Below are 21025 nucleotides of genomic sequence, written 5' to 3'. Positions count from 1 at the left end.
CCTCCTGCAGCACTCTGTCTGTTGTCCAGGCAGTCTAAACAGACCTCTGTTGTATATCTGGGAGTACAGGCTAGAATTTGTCTCCATCAGCTTCAAATCAAATCATTTATAAGTCAATAAGTCAATTGAAAGCATCATTCTCATCCATGTAAACACATTTTCCCTAATCAGAAAACATTTCCCCATTTCAGGTAAATTGCTCCCCCTTGTGGCCATGTAACTTCACTGTATCTAAATGAATTAAAGTCATTATTTACAATTGACATGTATTGTATGTCAATCTGAAACATGTTTGACACATTGTCCCTTCTTTCAAGTAACCAGGGTAAACCAGGGTATTTTTAGCTACTTAATGAATAGGACTCATGTAAAGAGTTTACTTTCATATCTCACCTCTCCACAGGTGGTAATGGCCCCCTCTCGGCCCCCCCCTCGTCAGGAGCCCAGTCTGGCTCCATGCCCCTCCAGGGGGGTCCAGGCAGCGCCCCGACCGGCAGCCCTTACTCCCTACCCCCCGAACCTACGCTATCCCAGAACCCCCTCTCCATCATGATGTCACGCATGTCCAAGTTCGCCATGCCCAGCTCCACCCCCCTCTATCATGACGCCATCAAGACCGTGGCGAGCTCAGATGACGACTCTCCCCCTGCACGCTCCCCGAACCTGCCCTCCATGAACAACAACGGTGAGTGGATGGAGATTAGATGTCATGTTATACCGTATTCAAATATCTTGTAAATAAATAAGTATTTTGAGATTTAATGTATATATTCTGTAACACTTTTTCTTAGAGCTTTCACTTTATGGTTTACCCAACATGATTGAAGAATAATTAAATTATAACATGCTGTCTGTGCACTAATGTCCCTCTCTCTCTCTCTGTGGCCCTCTGTAGGTATGGGAATGAACCACCACCAAGGTCCTCCTCGCATGATGGGCCCCAGCTCCTCTGGCCCCATGCCTGTTCTCAGTCCCCTGGGTATGACCCCCGTGGGCTCACAGCCTCTCTCCCACGGTATGCCCCAGCAGATGCCCTCCCCAAACCCCCCCAACATGGGCCCTGGCATGATGCCTCATGGCATGATGATGCATCCCAACCCCCAGGACCAAGGCATGGGTAACCCCCAGATGATGCCCCAGGGGCGCATGGGCTACCCCCACAGAGGGCAGGGCTACCCCCTCCCCCAGTCCCCCTCCCAGCAGGGTGCCTACTCCCCCCACAATGGCCCTGTTCCCCAGGGCTTCCCAGGACACCCCATGGGCTTCCAGGGAGAAGGGGGTCCTATGGGGGGTCGGATGGGGAACATGCCTCCTGGAGCTGGAGGCGATGGAGGTAGGCCCAACAACCCTGGAGGACCACAGTTCAACATGCACGGAGAGTTCAGTGATGTAGACCTGCATGAGGTGATGCGAACCGGAGCGTCCGGTATGCCAGAGTTTGACCTGTCCAGGATCATCCCATCAGAAAAGCCCAGCCAGACGCTGTCCTACTTTCCTAGGGGAGGAGGAGATGGCCCCGGCCCAGGGGGGAAACCTCCACACATGCAGGGAATGATGCAGGGGATGATGGGGGAGGGCCCCCCAAGGATGGGCATGCCCATGCAGGGGCTGGGGGGGATGCCAGGTGGGCCGGGAGGCACTATGGGCCCCCAGGATATGCCCATGGGAAACCCTTCCCATAATCCTATGAGGGCACATGGGCCCCCAGGGTTCATGGGTCAGGGCATGATGGGACCTCAGCACCGGATGATGTCACAGGGGGGTCCAGCGGGCATGATGCAGGGAAAGGAGAGGGGGGTACTCTACAACCACCCTGGGCCTGGGGGGTCGCCCAACATGATGATGTCTCTGCAAGGCATGGGCGTCCCCCCCCAGCAGACGACGATGATGATGATGGGGGGGCAGATGAGGCAACGTGGCATGGACATGGACATGGGGTTCAGCCCAGGGCCTGGAATGTTCTAACACACAACTAATAGAACCATGGACCTCGAATGTTGTGAGCTCATATACAGAATGGGATGGAATGTGTCACGGCAGAAGAGAGAGATGGATTAAAACATAGAAAGTAAGGAATGACAGACAGAGATTGGTACTCTGGCATGAAACATGTATTGGAGAGGAGTGATGGCGTTCATGGCTTGTGGGGTCTACATAGCCCAGTACTTGTCTTTTGCCACAAGCATTTAATTTGGTCTCTTCAGAAATGTCTGAATGTATGGGATTGTTGTGCTTCAATGTCACAATTAAACTGTTCCTCAAGTGTTTGTGTTAAATCTCTGACTACAAGGTTTGAGTGTCGAAGAGGAATGAGATAAACCACCTTGGAGGACTGTACCGCTAGCTAGCTGTAAATCAACTTTTTCAAATCAGTAAACAAAATCAACAACGGATTTTCCCAGCAAAGGATAAGGAACTTAAAAATGGAATAAAAAGACTTTGTGAAATAAAATCGTATTTTGTGAAGATTAATGGAATTATATCTTCTCTAGCTCCATCGTTTTGACTATTTCTGTCCTGTGTGTGTGTGTGTGTGTGTGTGTGTGTGTGTGTGTAGGGGGGGGGTACGAGCCTGCGACGGTGTGTGTTTTGTGTTGTAAGTATGTATAGGAATTCTATCAGTGACCTCTAAGCTCTCTTACCCACCTTTTCATTGGGGGAGGGATGCCACTCTAAAGAACAGTACTGTTTACCATTGGTGGGATATTTTCATTTTTGTCTTTTAATTTCCTTTAAATTCATTGTATAACAAACCAAACTTTGACCTCATAGAGATAATGGTATTATTAAAAAAGCACAAACATTGATAAACTGTAGTGTCTTCTTTCTCCCATTTCAACTCTTCCCCAGACAGTTTGTGCCATTTCTGATTCCTGTTGCTGTTGGGTCTTCTGTTGACTCTGGGATTTCATTCCCACAGCATTAATCTGATAGAAGATTAACTGAGTGGGACCAGACATAACAGGTGAACTAGGGCTCTACTTTTTTCTGGTATATGTCTGCTCAATAGGAAATTGCTTTCAAATTTCAAGCACTCTATAGTGCTGATCTTCGGCGATACACTGGCTCGATTCAATATGTATCAAGAAAGCCAGACGCCAACCAGAGTTCTTCCTGGCCATGCTTCTAACCACCAAATGACACTTACAAACTAAAATGTGTATACATTGTACTATAAATGGGTAAGTCAGAGCCTCCTATCACATTCATTTGTGTATGTATATATATATATATATATATATATATATATATATATATATATATATATATATACACTTGAAGTCGGAAGTTTACATATACCTTAGCCAAATAAATGTAAACTCCGTTTTACACAATTCCTGGCATTTAATCCAAGTAAAAATTCCCTGTCTTTGGTCAGTTAGGATCACCACTTTATTTTAAGAATGTGAAATGTCAGAATAATAGTAGAGAATTATTTATTTCATCACATTCCCAGTGGTCAGAAGTTTACATACACTCAATTAGTATTTGGTAGCGTTCCCTTTAAATGGTTTAACTTGGGTGAAATGTTTTGGGTAGCCTTCCACAAGCTTCCCACAATGGGTGAATTTTGGCCCATTAATCCTTACAGAGTTGGTGTAACTGAGTCAGGTTTGTAGGCCGCCTTGCTCGCACATGCTTTTTCAGTTCTGCCCACAAATGTTCAATGGGATTTAGGTCAGGGCCTCATGCGCCATCTATTTTGTAAAGTGCACCAGTTCCTCCTGCAACAAAGCACCCCCGTGCTTCACGGTTGGGATGGTGTTCTTCGGCTTGCAAGCCTCCCCCTTTTCCCCCCAAACATAACCATGGTCATTATGGCCAAACAGTTCTATGTTTGTTTCATCAGACCAGAGGACATTTCTCCAAAAAGTACCACCTTTGTCCACATGTGCAGTTGCAAACCGTAGCCTGGCTTTTTTAATGGCGGTTTTGGAGCAATGGCTTCTTCATTGCTTAACGGCCTTTCAGGTTAAGTTGATATAGGTCTCGTTTTACTGTGGATATAGATACTGTTGTAGCTGTTTCCTCCAGCATCTTCACAAGGTCCTTGCTGTTGTTCTGGGATTGATTTGCACTTTTCGCACAAAAGTACGTTCATCTCTAGGAGACAGAATGCATCTCCTTCCTGAGTGGTATGATGGCTGCGTACTATTGTTTGTACAAATGAACGTGGTACCTTCAGGCGTTTGTAAATTGCTCCCAAGGATGAACCAGACTTGTGGAGGTCTGCAATTCTTTTTCTGAGGTCTTGGCTGATTTCCTTTGATTTTCCCATGATGACAAGCAAAGAGGCACTGAGTTTGAAGGTAGGCCTTGAAATACATCCACAGGTACACCTCCAATTGGCTACAATTATGTCAATTAGCCTATCAGAAGCCTCTAAAGCCATGACATCGTTTTCTGGAATTTTCCAAGCTGTTTAAATGCACAGTCAACTTAGTGTATGTGAATTTCTGACCCACTGGAATTGCGATGCAGTGAATTGTAAGTGAAATAATCTGTCTAAACAATTATTTGGAAAATGACTTGTGTCATGCACACAGTAGATGTCCTCACGGACTTGCCAAATCAATAGTGTTTTAACAAGGAATTTGTGGAGTGGTTGATAAAGAGTTTTAATGACTTCAACCTGTATATGTAAATTCCTGACTTTAACTGTATACAGTGTCAGTCACGTCTTTGGTCATGTTCACATTGGTCCCTACTCCCCCCACAAAAGCACCCTAATTATTGGCTGACAGTAGAGCCTACTGCAATGCAACCAAAGACGGTTGAGAAATTATGTTCCACTCAGGCCGTTTACCAATGGAAAAAATGGGCATTTCCGGTCTGCTTAATAGTGGGGTGGCTCTCCAATAGGCACTAATGCATTAGCAGCTGGGTCTGGTCATATTAGTTGACTGTATAGATGGGTTGCTTGTTAAAGGATTTTTAAGCCTTGAGACATTGAGAGGGTGAATGGGCAAGACAAGAAATGTAGATGCCTTTGAACAAGGTATGGTAGAAGGTGCCAGGCGCTAAGGTTTATGTCAAAGAACTGCAGCGCTGCTGTGTTTTTCACGTTCAATAGTTTCCCGTGTGTATTCAGAATGGTCTACCACCCAAAGGACATCTAGCCAACCTGAAACAACTGTGGGAAGCATTGGAGTAAAAATGGGCCAGTATCCCTGTGGAACACTTCGACACCTTGTAGAGTCCATTAGGAAGTTGTTCCTAATATTTGGTATACTGTGTATATAGGGGACCCAAGGGGACCTATATATAAATACACATGTGCTTTGAGTTGCATGGCTCTCGTTGAAGTGCAAAGAAGCCCCCTGTGCACATCCTCATGACAACAAGCACCTTCATATGATCAGACAAAATCACATTTCCATGTGTTTCCATTACTAATGGAAATCTCTCCCCCAAAGGGATGTCTGTATTTGTTTTTCATTTTCCTCCCATCTCCTGTATTCAGAGAGTGACCTTTCACTGGCATGCAGGGATATGAAACCAAAACAAGGGAGGGCTTTTCACTCCAAATGGATGTGAGATCAGAAACCGTTGTAGACCTACAGCACATAATGGCTTAGAATGTCTTGGTATCCAACGGGGATAGACAAACAGTGACAAAGCATTGGAAAATGTAACTGAAATGAAGCCACAATGTACACTGCTAGCTTGCCTACAACAAGACTTGTTTTGTTGGATAGGTCTAAGTGACTGGCTTGTAGTAATAAACACTGACCTTGCCTTTCTGTAAGCCTTTTATTCATCAGGGGCTGAGGGTGAGATATCATCTTAATGAACAGTGTGAAAAGGAACAACTGTAAAATGGTGGCAAACAGAACAGATCCAGAATGCAATTCAGCAATTAATCGTTGCTCCACTCCATTGAGCCTGACACAATGTGAAGCCCCCGCTCGAGCTACAGCGGGGGAGAGAGCAGTAATGATACACACACACACACACACACACACACACACACACACACATGCATGCAAATGGGCAGAAGTCATCTCATTCCCCTTCATCATTGTTTACACAGTACCTGAACCAAACACTTATCAGCCATGGACAGAAATTGGTAAAACTTTATTTGGGTGGTCCGTCTGTGTATGTGCTACAGACTATCTACATCAGTAACATTTCAACTAACTGCTGTATCTCCTAGCCCTGACCTTAGCCCTGACCTTAGCCCTTATCCTAGCCCTAAACTGAACCCTAAGCCTAACAGTAACCTTAGCAAGCAGTTGCTTATCAACAGATAGTTTGTTGATAGTATGACCATGTACAGATGGACTATCCAGACAATAAAAATAAAAGGGCACCCAGAAATGTTAAACAAACATGCCTGTTTGTTTTTATGCCCTTGAGAAATGTAGAAACAGAGAGAGCGTGAGTGTGTGTGCAAGAGGGAGAGAGAGAAAGGTAGGGGACAGAAAATGCATTCCTCTCTACCTTGTAGCCCTACCCAGTATCGAGGGCTTGGCTTGACAATCTCAGAATTAAATTCAACTTTTTGGTGTTTTGTAACAGATGTCTCTTTCCATTCATCAAAAGACAGATGTACAGATTGGATTGATTTATTGGTTTTATTTGTCAGAAGAAATGAAAATCCATGTATACATTCAGAACATTATTATTATTTTATTTTTTAATGTCCTGGATTGCACAATGAAGTTGGGGACTTAATTCCATTGTGGTCCCTATTTTCTGACATAAATAGATATACAATTACATAGATACATACAGACAGATTCCAGAGATATAGACAAACAAAGGCTTAACTTCCAGATGAGCATGAGGGGGGAGTTTGAGTCCAATTCTTCCAAGCTTGTTTTGGCTGGTCTGTAGCTTATTCTTTAGATGTTTGTGGCTGCTGGTGAACCATGACGAGCAGGCATAATCAAAGTGACACTGGCCTAGCACACTGCCAGAGTCTTCATGTCTCTGGCTACTGTGTTCTTAGGGACCTTCAATGCTGCAGAAACTTTGGGGCACCCGTCCCCAGATCTGTGCCTCGACACAGTCCTGTATCGGAGCTCTATGGACAATTCCTTCAACCTCATGGCGTGGTTCTTTCTCTGACATGCACTGTCAACTGTGGGACCTTATATAGACAGCTGTGTGCCTTTCCAACATGTCCAATCAATTGAATTTACCACAGGTGGACTCCAATCAAGTGTTAGAAACATCTCAAGGATGATCAATGGAAACAGGATGCACCTGAGCTGAATTTTGAGTCTCATAGCAAAGGGTCTGAATATTAAGTCTTTAAATGTCTTTGAGTGGCCCAGCCAGAGCCCAGACTTGAACCCGATCTAACATCTCTGGAGACCTGAAAATAGTTGTGCAGCGATGCTCCCCATCCAACCTGACAGAACTTGAGAGGATCTGCAGAGAAGAATGGGATAAACTTCCCAAATACAGGTGTGCCTCGCTTGTAGCTTCATACCCAAGAAGACTTGAGTCTGTAATTGCTGCCAAAGGTGATTCAACAAAGTACTGAGTAAAGGGTCTGAATACTTATTTAAATGTGATATTTTCTTTTTTTCCTTTTCATAAATGTGCAAACATTTCTAAGAACCTGTTTTTGTTTTGTCATTATGGGTATTGTGTGTAGCTTGATGAGGGAAAACAACTATTTAATCCGTTTTAGATTAAGGCGTAACAAAATGTGGAAAAAGGCAAGAGGTCTGAATACTTTCTGAATGCACTGTATAGCGAATGTACCCACTCTGGTCATGGCACTTGTGCTCTAGCCAACAGCTCACAGATAGAGTGTGAGTATAGACTACATGAGATTATTATGGACAAAATAACAATATTATTTGTATTTGTCAAACTGCAGCCAAGCATCGATGAAAACATCAAGACCATCAATATTTATTGAAAAAGAGCATCAAGCTCATCACCCTGCATTTTCACCACCCTGCGAAGTTCATCATAATTTGTTTCATCTGTAGCCTAATAAACCACATGCTTTCCCGGGTCGTAGTGGCAGGACTACATGTCATCGCGTGACTACAATTTTACTTTGATATGATGGTAATTATAACAAAATGTGTGCATAAAGGCATTTCTACCGCCAATTCTCATATAATGAATTTTACCGTCACAAAAAGATCTCTCTTTGTCTTGAGTATTTTGTTTCGTCAACATTTGGAAAGTTTACAGACACAAATGCTGTTTCCATCAGGCCTGTCATTTTTCAACCGACATGTGCTGTACTTTCATAAAAAGGTTGAATGGGAACCTGGTTAGTGTTCAAGTGTTTTGAGGATGCTGGAATTAGATTTTGGACAAACTTGTACATACCTACAGGAGACTTTTGAAGTAGCCTAATCAGATTAAAACATTTGACTGTTTGGCCACATATAAAATGTAATAGATTTGAAAAGTTACATGATAAATATTTAGGTTCTAGGTTCCAGGTGTGTGGTGAATAGCTGGTCGGATTGGAGAGGAGGCAGAGCGGCAGTTAAAGCTGTTGAAATCGCTCTGCCATTTGCCTGGTTGCAAAAATTCTAATTCAAATTTCTGTTTTTGTGACAAAACAAGCAAGTATAGTGTAGATAATCATTGTACAATCTAAACCGCTGTGAAATATATTTTCCATAACCAAAAATATTGTGTTTTCAGCTGGTTCAAGCTGGTGAAAAAATCCGGAAGTAAAAGATGCAAAAACAAAACTTAGAACACATAGAACAGATCTACTGCTTCATAGACTCGCTTTCAATCAGAATGACAGATCTATAACTCACATTTCTCTGCAAATTTGTTTAAGGCGCCCAAAAAGTTACATATTGCATCTTTAAGCTTTCATGGGCAGGGTAGCCTAGTGGTTAGATTGTTGGACTAGTAACCGAAAGGTTGCAAGTTCAAATCCCCGAGCTGACAAGGTACAAATCTGTCGTTCTGCCCCTGAACAGGCAGTTAACCCACTGTTCCTAGGCCGTCATTGAAAATAAGAATTTGTTCTTAACTGACTTGCCTAGTAAAATAAAGGTAAAAAAAAAAAAAAGCTTCCATGAATAACTCTGCCTGCAGGGGGCATATGTGGCCACGTTATTTCAGGATGGCTTGATGATCTGCAATAGGCAGCGCATCTCAGTACCAGAAGTAAAAATACAGCCAGACTGGCCTGCTACTGTGCCTTTCTAGACGTTATATACTGTCCAGAGTAGACTCACTACTTATCCAAATGTAAGGAAACATTCACATCACAGGGATTTCTGCACCGTTATTCAAATGACATTTTCACTGCAGCCTAGAGTTGAATTTTGTACTCACTTGAAAACAATAAACGCATATATTCATTGCATTGTGGTGTTGTAGGCTAGTCTACGTTATTAATAGGGGAGCTTTTTGAGCTGTGTGTCTCATGTCTTCACTGTTCTTTCATGCAATCTTTCATGGACACAATCCACCTACTGCTATTGTCATAGATAGACAGTTAGACTGGAAGACTATATTGACCTGTGGTATAGTAAAAGTTAGCACACGGAAAAGTGTAGTGCAAAAGGGAAGCACCAAAACAGATGAGGAAATTTGGCTAAGATGGAAGAAACTATCTAGTAAACCTTTTGGTAGCAAGATTACAATATTGTTATATTTATGCACCAAATTGTTGTTTTATTTAACAGACTAAGGTTCTTAGGACACTCTCTCTCTCCTTTCCGAGTTAACACCTCCCTCTGCAACTGGATCCTGGACTTCCTGATGGAACTCCCCCAAGTGGTAAGAGTAGGCAACAATACGTCTGCCACCCTTAACACTGGGGCCCCTCAGGGGTGTGTACCGTCCCCTCCTGTATTCCCTGTTTACCCACGACTGTATGGCCAAACACGACTCCACCGCCATCATTAAGTTTGCTGACGACACAACAGTGGTAGGCCTGATCACATCAGAGTGAGCTTCCTCAATGTGAGCAAGACAAAGGAGCTGATCGTGGACTACAGGAAAAGGCGGGCCGAACAGGCCACTATTAACATTGACGGGGCTGTAGTGGAGCGGGTCGAGAGTTTCAAGTTCCTTGGTGTCTGCATCACCAACAAACTATCATGATCCCAACACACCAAGACAGTCGTGAAGAGGGCACGACAAAACCTTTTCCCCCTCAGGAGACTGAAAAGATTTGGCGTGGGTCCCCAGATCCTCAAAAGTTTCTACAGCTGCACCATCGAGAGCATCCTGACCAGTTGCATCACCGCCTGGTATGGCAACTGCTCAGCATCTGACTGGAGGACGCTACAGAGGGTAGTGCGAACGGGCCAAGCTTCCTGCCATCCAGGACCCATATAATAGGCGGTGTCAGAGGAAAGCCCATAAAATGGTCAGAGACTCCAGTCACCCAAGTTATAGACTGTTTTCTCTGCTACCGCACGGCAAGTGGTACCGGAGCGCCAAGTCTACGACCAAAAGACTCCTCAACAGCTTCTACCTCAAAGCCATTATACTGCTGAACAATTCATAAAAATCGCCACCGGATCGCCATTGATTTACATCCCACTCTCCCCTCTCGTACACTGCTGCTACTCGCTGTTTGTTTGTTACTTATGCATAGTCACTTTGCTCCCACCTACATGTACAGATGTACCTCAAATAGCCTGTACCCCTGCACACTGACTCATTACCGGTGCCCCCTGTATGTAGCCTCGTTATTGTTATTGTGTTACTTTTTATTATTACATTTTATTTTAGCCTACTTGGTAAATATTTTCTTCTTCTTGAACTGCACTGTTGGTTAAAGGCATGTAAGTAAGCATTTCACAGTAAAGTCTACATTTGTTGTATTCGGCACATGTGGCAAGTAAAGTTTGATTTGATAACTGAGAGGAGTGTTTATGGAGCTTGGGCTGACAAATGATTAAGTGATGTCTCGGTGATAAAAAAAAAACTAAACAAACCTGATGAAAGGAAAATTCCAATCTAAAAGAATTCAGTGATGTAATTTTTACAATTTTTAAATTTCACCTTTTATTTAACCAGGTAAGCCAGTTGAGAACAAGTTCTCATTTACAACTGTAACGTGGCCAAGATAAAGCAAAGCAAAGCAAAGCAGTGCGACACAAACAACAACACAGAGTTACACATGGAATTAACAAGTGTACAGTCAATAACACAATAGAAAAAAAGAAAGTCAATATACAGTGTGCAAATGGTGTGAGGAGGTAAGGCAATAAATAGGCCATAGTAGCAAAGTAATTACAGTTTAGCAAATTAACACTAGAGTGATAGATGAGCAGATGATGATGTGCAACTAGAAATACTGGTGTGCAAAAGAGCAGAAAAGTAAATAAAAACAATATGGGGATGAGGTAAGTAGATTGCGTGGGCTATTTACAGATGGGCTATGTACAGCTGCAGCGATCGGTTAGCTGCACAGATAGCTGATGTTTAAAGTTAGGGAGGGAAATATAAGTCTCCAGCTTCAGCAATTTTTGCAATTCGTTCTAGTCATTAGCAGCAGAGAACTGGAAGGAAAGGCGGCCAAAGGGGGTGTTGGCTTTGTGGATGACCAGTGAGATATACCTGCTGGAGCGCGTGCTACGGATGGGTGTTGTTATCGTGACCAGTGAGCTGAGATAACGTGGAGCATTACCTGGCATAGACTTAGAGAGCTGGACCCAGTGGGTTTGGCGACAAAAATGTAGTGAGGGCCTGCCCACTAGAGCATATAGGTCGCAGTGGTGGTAGTATAAGGGGCTTTGGTGACAAAACGCATGGCACTGTGATAGACTGCATCCAGTTTGCTGAGTAGAGTATTGGAAGCTTTTTTGTAAATGACATCGCCGAAGTCAGTGGTGACAGTGTTACCTAGCTTCAGTGCAGTGGGCAGCTGGGAGGAGGTGCTCTTATTATCGATTGACTTTACAGTGTTCCATAAACTTTTTGGAGTTGGAGCTACAGGATGCAAATATCTGTTTGAAAAAGCTAACCTTTGCTTTCCTGACTGACTTTGTGTATTGGTTCCTGATTTCCCTGAACAGTTGCATATCGTGGGGACTATTAGATGCTAGTGCAGTCTGCCACAGGATGTTTTTGTGCTGGTCGAGGGCAGTCAGGTCTGAAGTGAACCAAGGGCTATATCTGTTCTTAGTTCTACATTTTTTGAAAGGGGCATGCTTATTTAAGATGGTGAGAAAGTTACATTTAAAGAACGACCAGGCATCCTCGGCTGACAGGATGAGGTCAATATCCGTCCAGGATACCCGGGCCAGTGATATAAAGAATCATTACCTCAATACACCAGAGTATTGATGACAGCGTTCTATCAGCATAATCGCACTAATGGTACTATTTGTGAAGTAATTTGAGTATGGACATTGTTAAATGGGGTACTTGATAAATTCGCTCAGGCTATTTTGTTCGGATTTTAGAGCACTGGTTTGAATGTTCCAGAGCGTAGAATCGCTGATGAATTCATGAATGCTCAATGGCTGTTGAATATGGCCGGTGTCAGTAAATGTTAGGGAAATAACGTAATTTGATTTATTTCCAGCAGCACAGTTAGTCACCAATGTTTTGAATAAATATGTAAAGAGCCTAACCAGCTCTGTTAGGTGAGTAGAATGGAGAGTGAAGAGGTGTTTCTTGTTTGTGTCTGGAAGTAGCATTAGCTAGCAAGCTAAGCCAACTTTAGCCAGTTAGCTTGGGTGTGAGGCAAGAAAAGTATTATAGTTTTGGGAGAATAGTGAGTGAAAGGACCCGTGTGTACCATTCACAAACGGACGGGCTCGTCCAACTCTTCAATTACACCCTAAAGCAGATGTTGAAGAAGGCAATCGAGAGAGATGGTAGGAACTGGGACCAGCTGCGGCTCCACTTGATGTTCTTGGTGCATGTGGTACCCTAAGTGTCTACTGGATTCTCCCCCTTTGAGCTCCTGTATGGCCGTCAGCCCGCGGATTGCTGGATCTAGCTAAGGAGGTCTGGGAGGACCAACCGACACCCCTTCGCAGTGTGGTGGAACATGTGGAAGAGATGAGGGAGAGGATGAAGGCGATTTGGGCAGTGGTGAGGGAGCACAAGGTGCAGGCACAACACACCCAGGAGCATGTATACAACTGGGGGGCCCTACCATGAGAGTTCCTACTGGGTGAGAAGGTCTTGGTTCTTATCCCCACAACAGAGTGGGGATGATCCCCACAACCGCTCAACATCGTCTGCCAACCGGGGCAGAGAAAACCCCTTCAGCTTGACCATGTGAATCTATTGAAGAAGTGGCACGCGCGAGAGCAACTGTGCGCAACGTGGACCTGGCCACAGCAGAATCTACCCTCTGTCAACGTTTCCATGGGGGAAGACCTCAGTCCGAGCCAATGACAATCGCTCCTAGAGTTGGTCCAGTGGAGTACAGCAGTGTTAGGTGCCAGAGCATACGGATTTCATGGAACATCATATCCACTAACGCCCGGAAGAAAAAGTCGGTAAATGATCATACCGGATACCAGAAGCCTGGAGGGCGGTTGTCCAGTGGGAAGTGACTCCAATGCTAGAGATGGGGGTACTGGAGGAGTTCCACAGTGAGTGGTCTAGCCCTATAGTAAACCGGAATGGAGCTCTATGTTCACACCCGGTACTCGTCACCCCGGACTATTCAAAAAACCTCCTGGTTTAGACAGACGCGTCTGACACGGGTAAGGGCCCTCTTGTCCCAGGAGCAGGAAGGTGAAGAGCACCCCATCATGTATGTCAGCAGGAAGCTCCTCCCGAGGGAAAATAAGTACTTGATTGTCAAGAAGGAGTGCCTCGCCATGAAATGGGCGCTGGACACCCTCAAGTATTACCTCCTCGGGAGTAAGTTCACCCTAATTACTGACCATGCCCCCCTTGTGTGGATGGCAAGAGGTATGGACACAAATGACTGCGTCACCGTCTGGTTCCTGTGATTGTTTTTCTCTTTCAGTCACAGGTTGGGGGCTTGTCATGCCAAATAGTGTCCTTCTGCCAAATAGTGTCCCCCTCTACGTCACAATGGGATTCGATGAGTTCTAGCTTCTGTTGCAACATTCTGACCGGATCACGTAATGAACCAAAGCGGGCAGTTCGAGTTCTATTTCAGCACATAAAAGCTTGCTCAGTCCGTGCAAAATTATTACCTCAGTATTGCTCTCCAAGGACGGTGTTTTTGACAGTGACAACCTGCTGCTTCAGAGCACCGAAAAGACTGGAAAGAGAACAATTTCTTTACCATGTATTTGTCTTAAGTACGTACATATTACATTTACATTTAAGTCATTTAGCAGATTTGACATATTGTTAAATAGGAATACATCTTTAAGCTGTTTTTATAGATTGACATGGCTAGCTACTGTACTTTTTACCTCAGCCTGCCTAGCTAGAAAACAAGCTACTGTAATTGTTATTACAGCTTTCAGTTTTTATGTAGTTTATGTAGCACTCCAATGGCATCCCTCGAGGAGATTTACTTTTCTCTTTCCAGGCGAAGTACTATGAAAACACCCCTGATCTCGACAAGAGGCGCAACATTCAGAGAAATTCACAATTCAGGGTAACGTTAAGCAGTTAACTTCAATTAGATAACTGGATGGATTTAGCTATGTACAAACATTTTTCAAACACCATTTTCCATCTAACGTTAGCTAGTTGCTAGCTATACATATAATTCAGTGGAGAATGCTGAGGGGAGGATGGCTCATAATAATGTCTAGAATGGAGTGAATATAATGGTATCAAACACGTGGTTTCCATGTGGTTGATACCATTCAATTGACTCCCTTCCAGATATTATTATGAGCCATCCTTCCCTCAGCAGCCTCCACTGATATAGTTATGTCTGTCATATTGAGGTGCCTAGCTATAAGTTAAACCTAATCAATCAAATGGATAGGTGTAAACTAAGTGTCTTCGAGAGACAGACACAGAGAAAGTGGGGGGGGGGGTGAGAAAGAAAGGATGCAAGTGAGAGAGGTGGGAAGAGGGTGGAAGACAGACAAAGAGAAAGACAGCAGTGCAAATATACTTAGACTTGAGTATTTCAACAACTCTTCTCTTCCAACTTGTCTAGGCAATCATATCTACCTACGGGGAAGGATGGCCAGCCACACAGGAGGGTGATTTGTATTAAGGAGAAGGAGGCTGTGCTGACCGAGATGCATGCTGGCCATTTCGTGTGAGTGAAGCGCATGAACGCCAAAATCAACCTATGCTTTTTCTGACGGGGAATTGTCTAGGAGGTGGACAGCTGGGCAAGTGAAATAAATAACATTTAGTCAGTTTTTGCTTAAAGGTCTGAACCCTGTGTAGTCTGCCAGAAGTTTTAGATCACTGAAACCCACCTGATGTGGTGGAAGTTGTCGATCCAGATCAGAACGGCTTCGAGTACTACCTTCAGGCACAGACTGAGAAGGATGTGGAGGTTTTTGACCAGGTAAAAATGATTGCCCGCTGTTAATTTATTTTATAACACTGCACTAATCCATCACATTTTCTCACAGTTAAGTGTAACCTGTGTGTTTGCTTGTTTAGGTCTCTGTCTCCTTCCCTGTTTGGGATAGTGGGCAGCATTTTCACGTTCGGATGAAAAGCGTGCCCAGAGTAAACTTCCTGCTACTTAGGCCCAGAAGCTAATATATGCATATTATTAGTGTATTGGATAGAAAACACTCTGAAGTTTCTAAAACTGTTTGAATGATGTCTGTGAGTATAACAGAACTCATATGGCAGGCGAAAACCTGAGAAAAATCCAACCAGGTAGTGGGAAATCTGAGGTTTGTAGTTTTTCAACTTATTGTCTATCGAATATACAGTGGCTATGGGGTCAAATTGCACTTCCTAAGGCTTGCACTAGATGTCAACATTGTTTGAGGCTTCTACTGTGAAGTGGGGGCGAATGAGAGCTGATTCAACCAGAGACCTGCCAGAGTGTCATGAGCTGATCACGTGAAAGCGACCTGCGTTCCATTGCAATTTTAAAGACAAAGGAATTCTCCGGTTGGAACATTATTGAAGATTTATGTTAAAAACATCCTAAAGATTGATTCTATACATCGTTTGACGTATTTCTACTAACTGTAAAATATATTTTTGAACTTTTCATCTGAACTTTCGCCTGGACTTGCCCGCGCCTTGTGAGTTTGGATTTGTTTACCAAACGCGCTAACAAAAGGAGGTATTTGGACATAAATTATGGACTTTATCGAACAAAACAAACATTTATTGTGGAACTGGGATTCTATGTTTCTAGTATGGCCTAGTATGGTTCTCAATCAGAGGCAGGTGTCATTAGTTGTCTCTGATTGAGAATCATACTTAGGTAGCCTGGGTTTCACTGTGTGTTTGTGGGTGATTGTTCCTGCCTCTGTCTTTGCACCAGATAGGACTGTTTTGAGTTTTCACATTTCTTGTTTTTTTGTAGTCAGTTGTTCATGTGTACCTTAACGTATTAAAAAGAACCATGGACACTTACCACGCCGCGTATTGGTCCTCTGATCCATTTCGCCTCTCCTCTTCAGAAGAAGAGGAGGAAATTCATTACACACGATGGCTAGATTAACAATAAGTGTATCTTTAATTTGGTGTATTGCACTTGTGAATGTATGAAAGTTACATATTTAAAAAAATAAAATTGAATTTCGAGCTCTGCCTTTTCAGTGGAATGTTGTCGAGAAGTTTTTAAAACTCTGCTCCTGTTCTCCAGGAGCTAGGGGTTCTGCCCAACACCCAGACGTGGATTCACCGGATGTCCTCCATTACCAACCACCCTCCAACTTTTCATTACATCATCTACAGCTACTGTTGTTGTCATGTTGTCATTATCTGCTGAGAAAAGTTTCTTGCTCTATCGTATTGGGCACATAATGTGTGAGATGCACAGATTAACTAAAAACACTAGCACTGCAAACATTCAGAACAGAGAGAGCAGCAGTGCCTAGACTTTGCAGTCTCCCTTTTATTCAAGTTCCCCTTCTGAGACTGGCTGCCTGTTGAGAACAAGTGACAGGCAGAATTCCACACACCTTAATTCAGTATTTTTGTCTATGATTGCCATGTTAGTGCGCAAAAAAATCTGTGAAAATAAATTAATGACACAACTGTACCAAAAACTATCAACGTTTATGTATTCGGATCTTAAAAATTGCCAGGTTGGTTTTCACAGCTGTTTCACAAGGTGTTCATTTTTGTAAGTTGTAAGGTATCCTTTGATGGCATTTATTTGTTCCACATTATTCATTGTTGTATCCTAGGACCTACAATAGATACATATATGAGCTATGTGAGATAGAAAAAAAGAATCATAAAAGAGGACCTCTGAAATGATATTTCAGTGTAGATAAGGGAAGGGCAGGCTAAAATAAAAACATGACATCAAATCCAATTTTTTTTAGTCATATGCGCCGAATACAACAGGTGAAATGCTTACTTTACAAGCCCCTAACCAACAATGCAGTTTAAAAAAATGAATAAGAAATAGAAGTAACAAGTAATTAAATAGCGAGACTATACACAGGGGGTACCGGTACAGAGTCAATGTGCGGGGCCACCGGTTAGTCAAGGTAATTTAGGTAATATGTACAGTGAGGGGAAAAAACAAGAATACTTTTTCCCCCTGCTGACAAAGAAATGATCAGTCTATAATTGTAATGGTAGGTTAATTTGAACAGTGATAAACAGAATAACAACAAAAAAATCCAGAAAAACGCATGTCAAAAATGTTATAAATTGATTTACATTTTAATGGAGGGAAATAAGTATTTGACCCCTCTGCAAAACATGACTTAGTACTTGGTGGCAAAACCCTTGTTGGCAATCACGGAGGTCAGACGTTTCTTGTAGTTGGCCACCAGGTTTGCACACATCTCAGGAGGGATTTTGTCCCACTCCTCTTTGCAGATCTTCTCCAAGTCATTAAAGGTTTTGAGGCTGACGTTTGGCAACTCAAACCTTCAGCTCCCTCCACAAATTTTCTATGGGATTAAGGTCTGGAGACTGGCTAGGCCACTCCAGGACCTTAATGTGCTTCTTCTTGAGCCACTCCTTTGTTGCCTTGGCCGTGTGTTTTGGGTTATTGTCATGCTGGAATACCCATCCACGACCCATTTTCAATGCCCTGGTTAAGGGAAGGAGGTTCTCACACAAGATTTGACGGTACATGGCCCCGTCCATCGTCCCTTTGATGCGGTGAAGTTGTCCTGTCCCCTTAGCAGAAAAACACCCCCAAAGCATAATGTTTCCACCTCCATGTTTGACGGTGGGGATGGTGTTCTTGGGGTCATAGGCAGCATTCCTCCTCCTCCAAACACTGCGAGTTGAGTTGATGCCAAAGAGCTTCATTTTGGTCTCATCTGACCACAACACTTTCACCCAGTTGTCCTCTGAATCATTCAGATGTTCATTGGCAAACTTCAGACGGGCATGTGTATGTGCTTTCTTGAGCAGGGGGACCTTGCAGGCGCTGCAGGATTTCAGTCCTTCACGGCATAGTGTGTTACCAATTGTTTTCTTGGTGACTATGGTCCCAGCTGCCTTGAGATCATTGACAAGATCCTCCCTTGTAGTTCTGGGCTGATTCCTCACCGTTCTCATGATCATTGCAAGTCCACGAGGTGAGATCTTGCTTGGAGCCACAGGTCGAGGGAGATTGACAGTCCTTTTGTTTCTTCCATTTGCGAATAATCGCAACAACTGTTATCACCTTCTCACCAAGCTGTTTGGCGATGGTCTTGTAGCCCATTCCAGCCTTGTGTAGGTCTACAATCTTGTCCCTGACATCCTTGGAGAGCTCTTTGGTCTTGGCCATGGTGGAGAGTTTGGAATCTGATTGATTGATTGCTTCTGTGGACAGGTATCTTTTATACAGGTAACAAACTGAGATTAGGAGCACTCCCTTTAAGAGTGTGCTCCTAATCTCAGCTCATTGCCTGTATAAAAGACACCTGGGAGCCTGAAATCTTTCTGATTGAGAGGGGGTAAAATACTTATTTCCCTCATTAAAATGCAAATCAATTTATAACATTTTTGACATGCGCTTTTCTGTATTTTGTTGTTGTTATTCTGTCTCTCACTGTTCAAATAAACCTACCATTAAAATTATAGACTGATCATTTCTTTGTCAGTGCATAGATTGTAACAACAGAGAGTGGCAGCGGTGTAAAGGAGGGGGGCAACGCAAACAGTCTGGGTAGCCATTTGATTAGATGTTCAGGAGTCTTATGGCTGCTTAGAAGCCTCTTGGACCTAGACTTGGTGCTCTGGTACCACTTTCTGTGCGGTAGCAGAGAGAACAGTCTATGACTACGGTGGTTGGAGTCTTTGACAATTTTTAGGGCCTTCCTCTGACACCACCTGGTATGGAGGTCCTGGATGGCAGGAAACTTGGCCCCAGTGATGTACTGGGCTGTACGCACTACCCTCTGTAGTGCCTTGCGGTCGGAGGCCGAGCAGTTGCCATACAAGGCAGTGATGCAACCAGTCAGGATGCCAAAACTTTTCAGTCTCCCGAGGGCGAATAGGTTTTGTCGTGCCCTCTTCACGACTTTCTTGGTGTGCTTTGACCCTGTTTGTTGGTGATGTGGACACCAAGGAACTTGAAGCTCTCAACCTTCTCCACTACAGCCCCGTCGATGAGAACGGGGGCATGCTCTCGTTTTCTGTAGTCCCCAATCATCTCCTTTGTCTTCATCACGTTGAGGGACAGGTATGCCGGGAGGTCTACCCCGGGGGTTGGTGATAGAGGGGAGGGACGTGCTGCGATGGTGGCTCCCTATGCTAGGAGTACACGGGCTGGGCAGCCCGACACTGATGGCCCCAAGTAGAAATAATTAGGGGAGAGTGCCAACCAGCCGTCCAGGCTACATAAAGGGAGCACCGTGGCACACCGTGAGGGAGACAAAGAGAGAGGCAAGGAGTGAGCCTAGAGATGGGAACGAAGCTCCCGGAGGCTCAGAGCAGAATATAAACAGATCAGAATATAAGGAGGACAGAGCCAACCCTTAGTTATTTTGTTGTTATGTTTATTTTGTTGACTAGTAAAGTCGTGTTTTCTCACTAGAACCTTCCAGTCTCTGTGTCCATCTATGCATGCTCAATCCAACACAGTACCTCATAACGATAAAGTGAAAACAGGTTTTCAGAAATTTTTGCAAATGTTTTAAAAATAAAATAAAATACCTTATTTACATGAGTATTCAGACCCTTTGCTATGAGACTCAAAATTTAGCTCAGGTGCATTCTGTTCCCTTTGATCATTTTTGAGATGTTTCTACAACTTGATTGGATTCCATCTGTGGTAAATTCAATTGATTGGACATGATTTGGAAAAGGCACACACCGGTCTATAAGGTCCCACAGTTGACAATGCCTGCAAGAGCAAAAACCAAGCCATGATGTCGAAGGAATTGTCCATAGAGCTCCGAGACAGGATTGTGTCGAGGCACAGATCTGGGGAAGGGTACCAAAACATTTCTGCAGCATTGAAGGTCCCCAAGAACACAGTGGCCTCCATCATTATTAAATGGAAGAAGTTTGGAACCACCAATACTTGTCCTAGAGCTGGCCGCCCGGCCAAACTGAGCAATCGGGGGAGAAGGACCTTGTTCAGGGAGGTGACCAAGAACCCGATGGTCACTGACAGAGCTTCAGAGTTTCTCTGTGGAGATTGGAGAACCTTCCAGAAGGACATCCATTTATGTGGCACTCCAACAATAAGGCCTTTATGGTAGAGTGGCCAGAAGGAAGCCAGTCCTCACTAAAGGCACCTGACAGCCTGCTTGGTGTTTGCCAAAAGGCACCTAAAGGACTCTCAGACCATGAGAAACAAGATTCTCTGGTCTGAAGAAACCAAGATCGAACACTTTGACCTGAATGCCAAGCGTCACGTCCGGAGTAAATCTGGCACCATCCCTATGTTGAAGCATGGTGGTAGCAGCGTCATGCTGTGGGGATGTTTTTCAGTGGCAGGGACCCCAGGATCAAGGGGAAGACGAATGGAGCAAAGTAAAGAGAGATCCTTGATGAAAACATGCTCCAAAGCACTCAGGACCGCAGACTGGGGCGATGGTTCACCTTCCAA

The 21025-nt window shown here is 43.9% G+C and overlaps 1 protein-coding gene across 4 annotated transcripts in view; it reads left to right on the top strand.

The window, feature by feature from the left end:
* Positions 1-2811, top strand: part of LOC118396030 (B-cell CLL/lymphoma 9 protein-like) — a 61825-nt gene extending 59014 nt beyond the window's left edge. For all 4 annotated transcript variants that reach the window (XM_052493358.1, XM_052493357.1, XM_052493359.1 and 1 more), the window contains 2 exons: positions 404-685; positions 896-2811. In XM_052493358.1, the coding sequence (XP_052349318.1) occupies positions 404-685; positions 896-1965 (1352 nt within the window). In that variant the 3' untranslated portion in view covers positions 1966-2811. The remainder of the gene's footprint in view (positions 1-403; positions 686-895) is intronic.
* The last annotated feature ends 18214 nt before the right edge of the window (positions 2812-21025 follow it).

The sequence above is a fragment of the Oncorhynchus keta genome, chromosome 34 (genome assembly GCF_023373465.1).
Source record: "Oncorhynchus keta strain PuntledgeMale-10-30-2019 chromosome 34, Oket_V2, whole genome shotgun sequence".
Classification (NCBI taxonomy): domain Eukaryota; kingdom Metazoa; phylum Chordata; class Actinopteri; order Salmoniformes; family Salmonidae; genus Oncorhynchus; species Oncorhynchus keta.
This window is presented reverse-complemented; position numbering and strand designations above follow the sequence as displayed.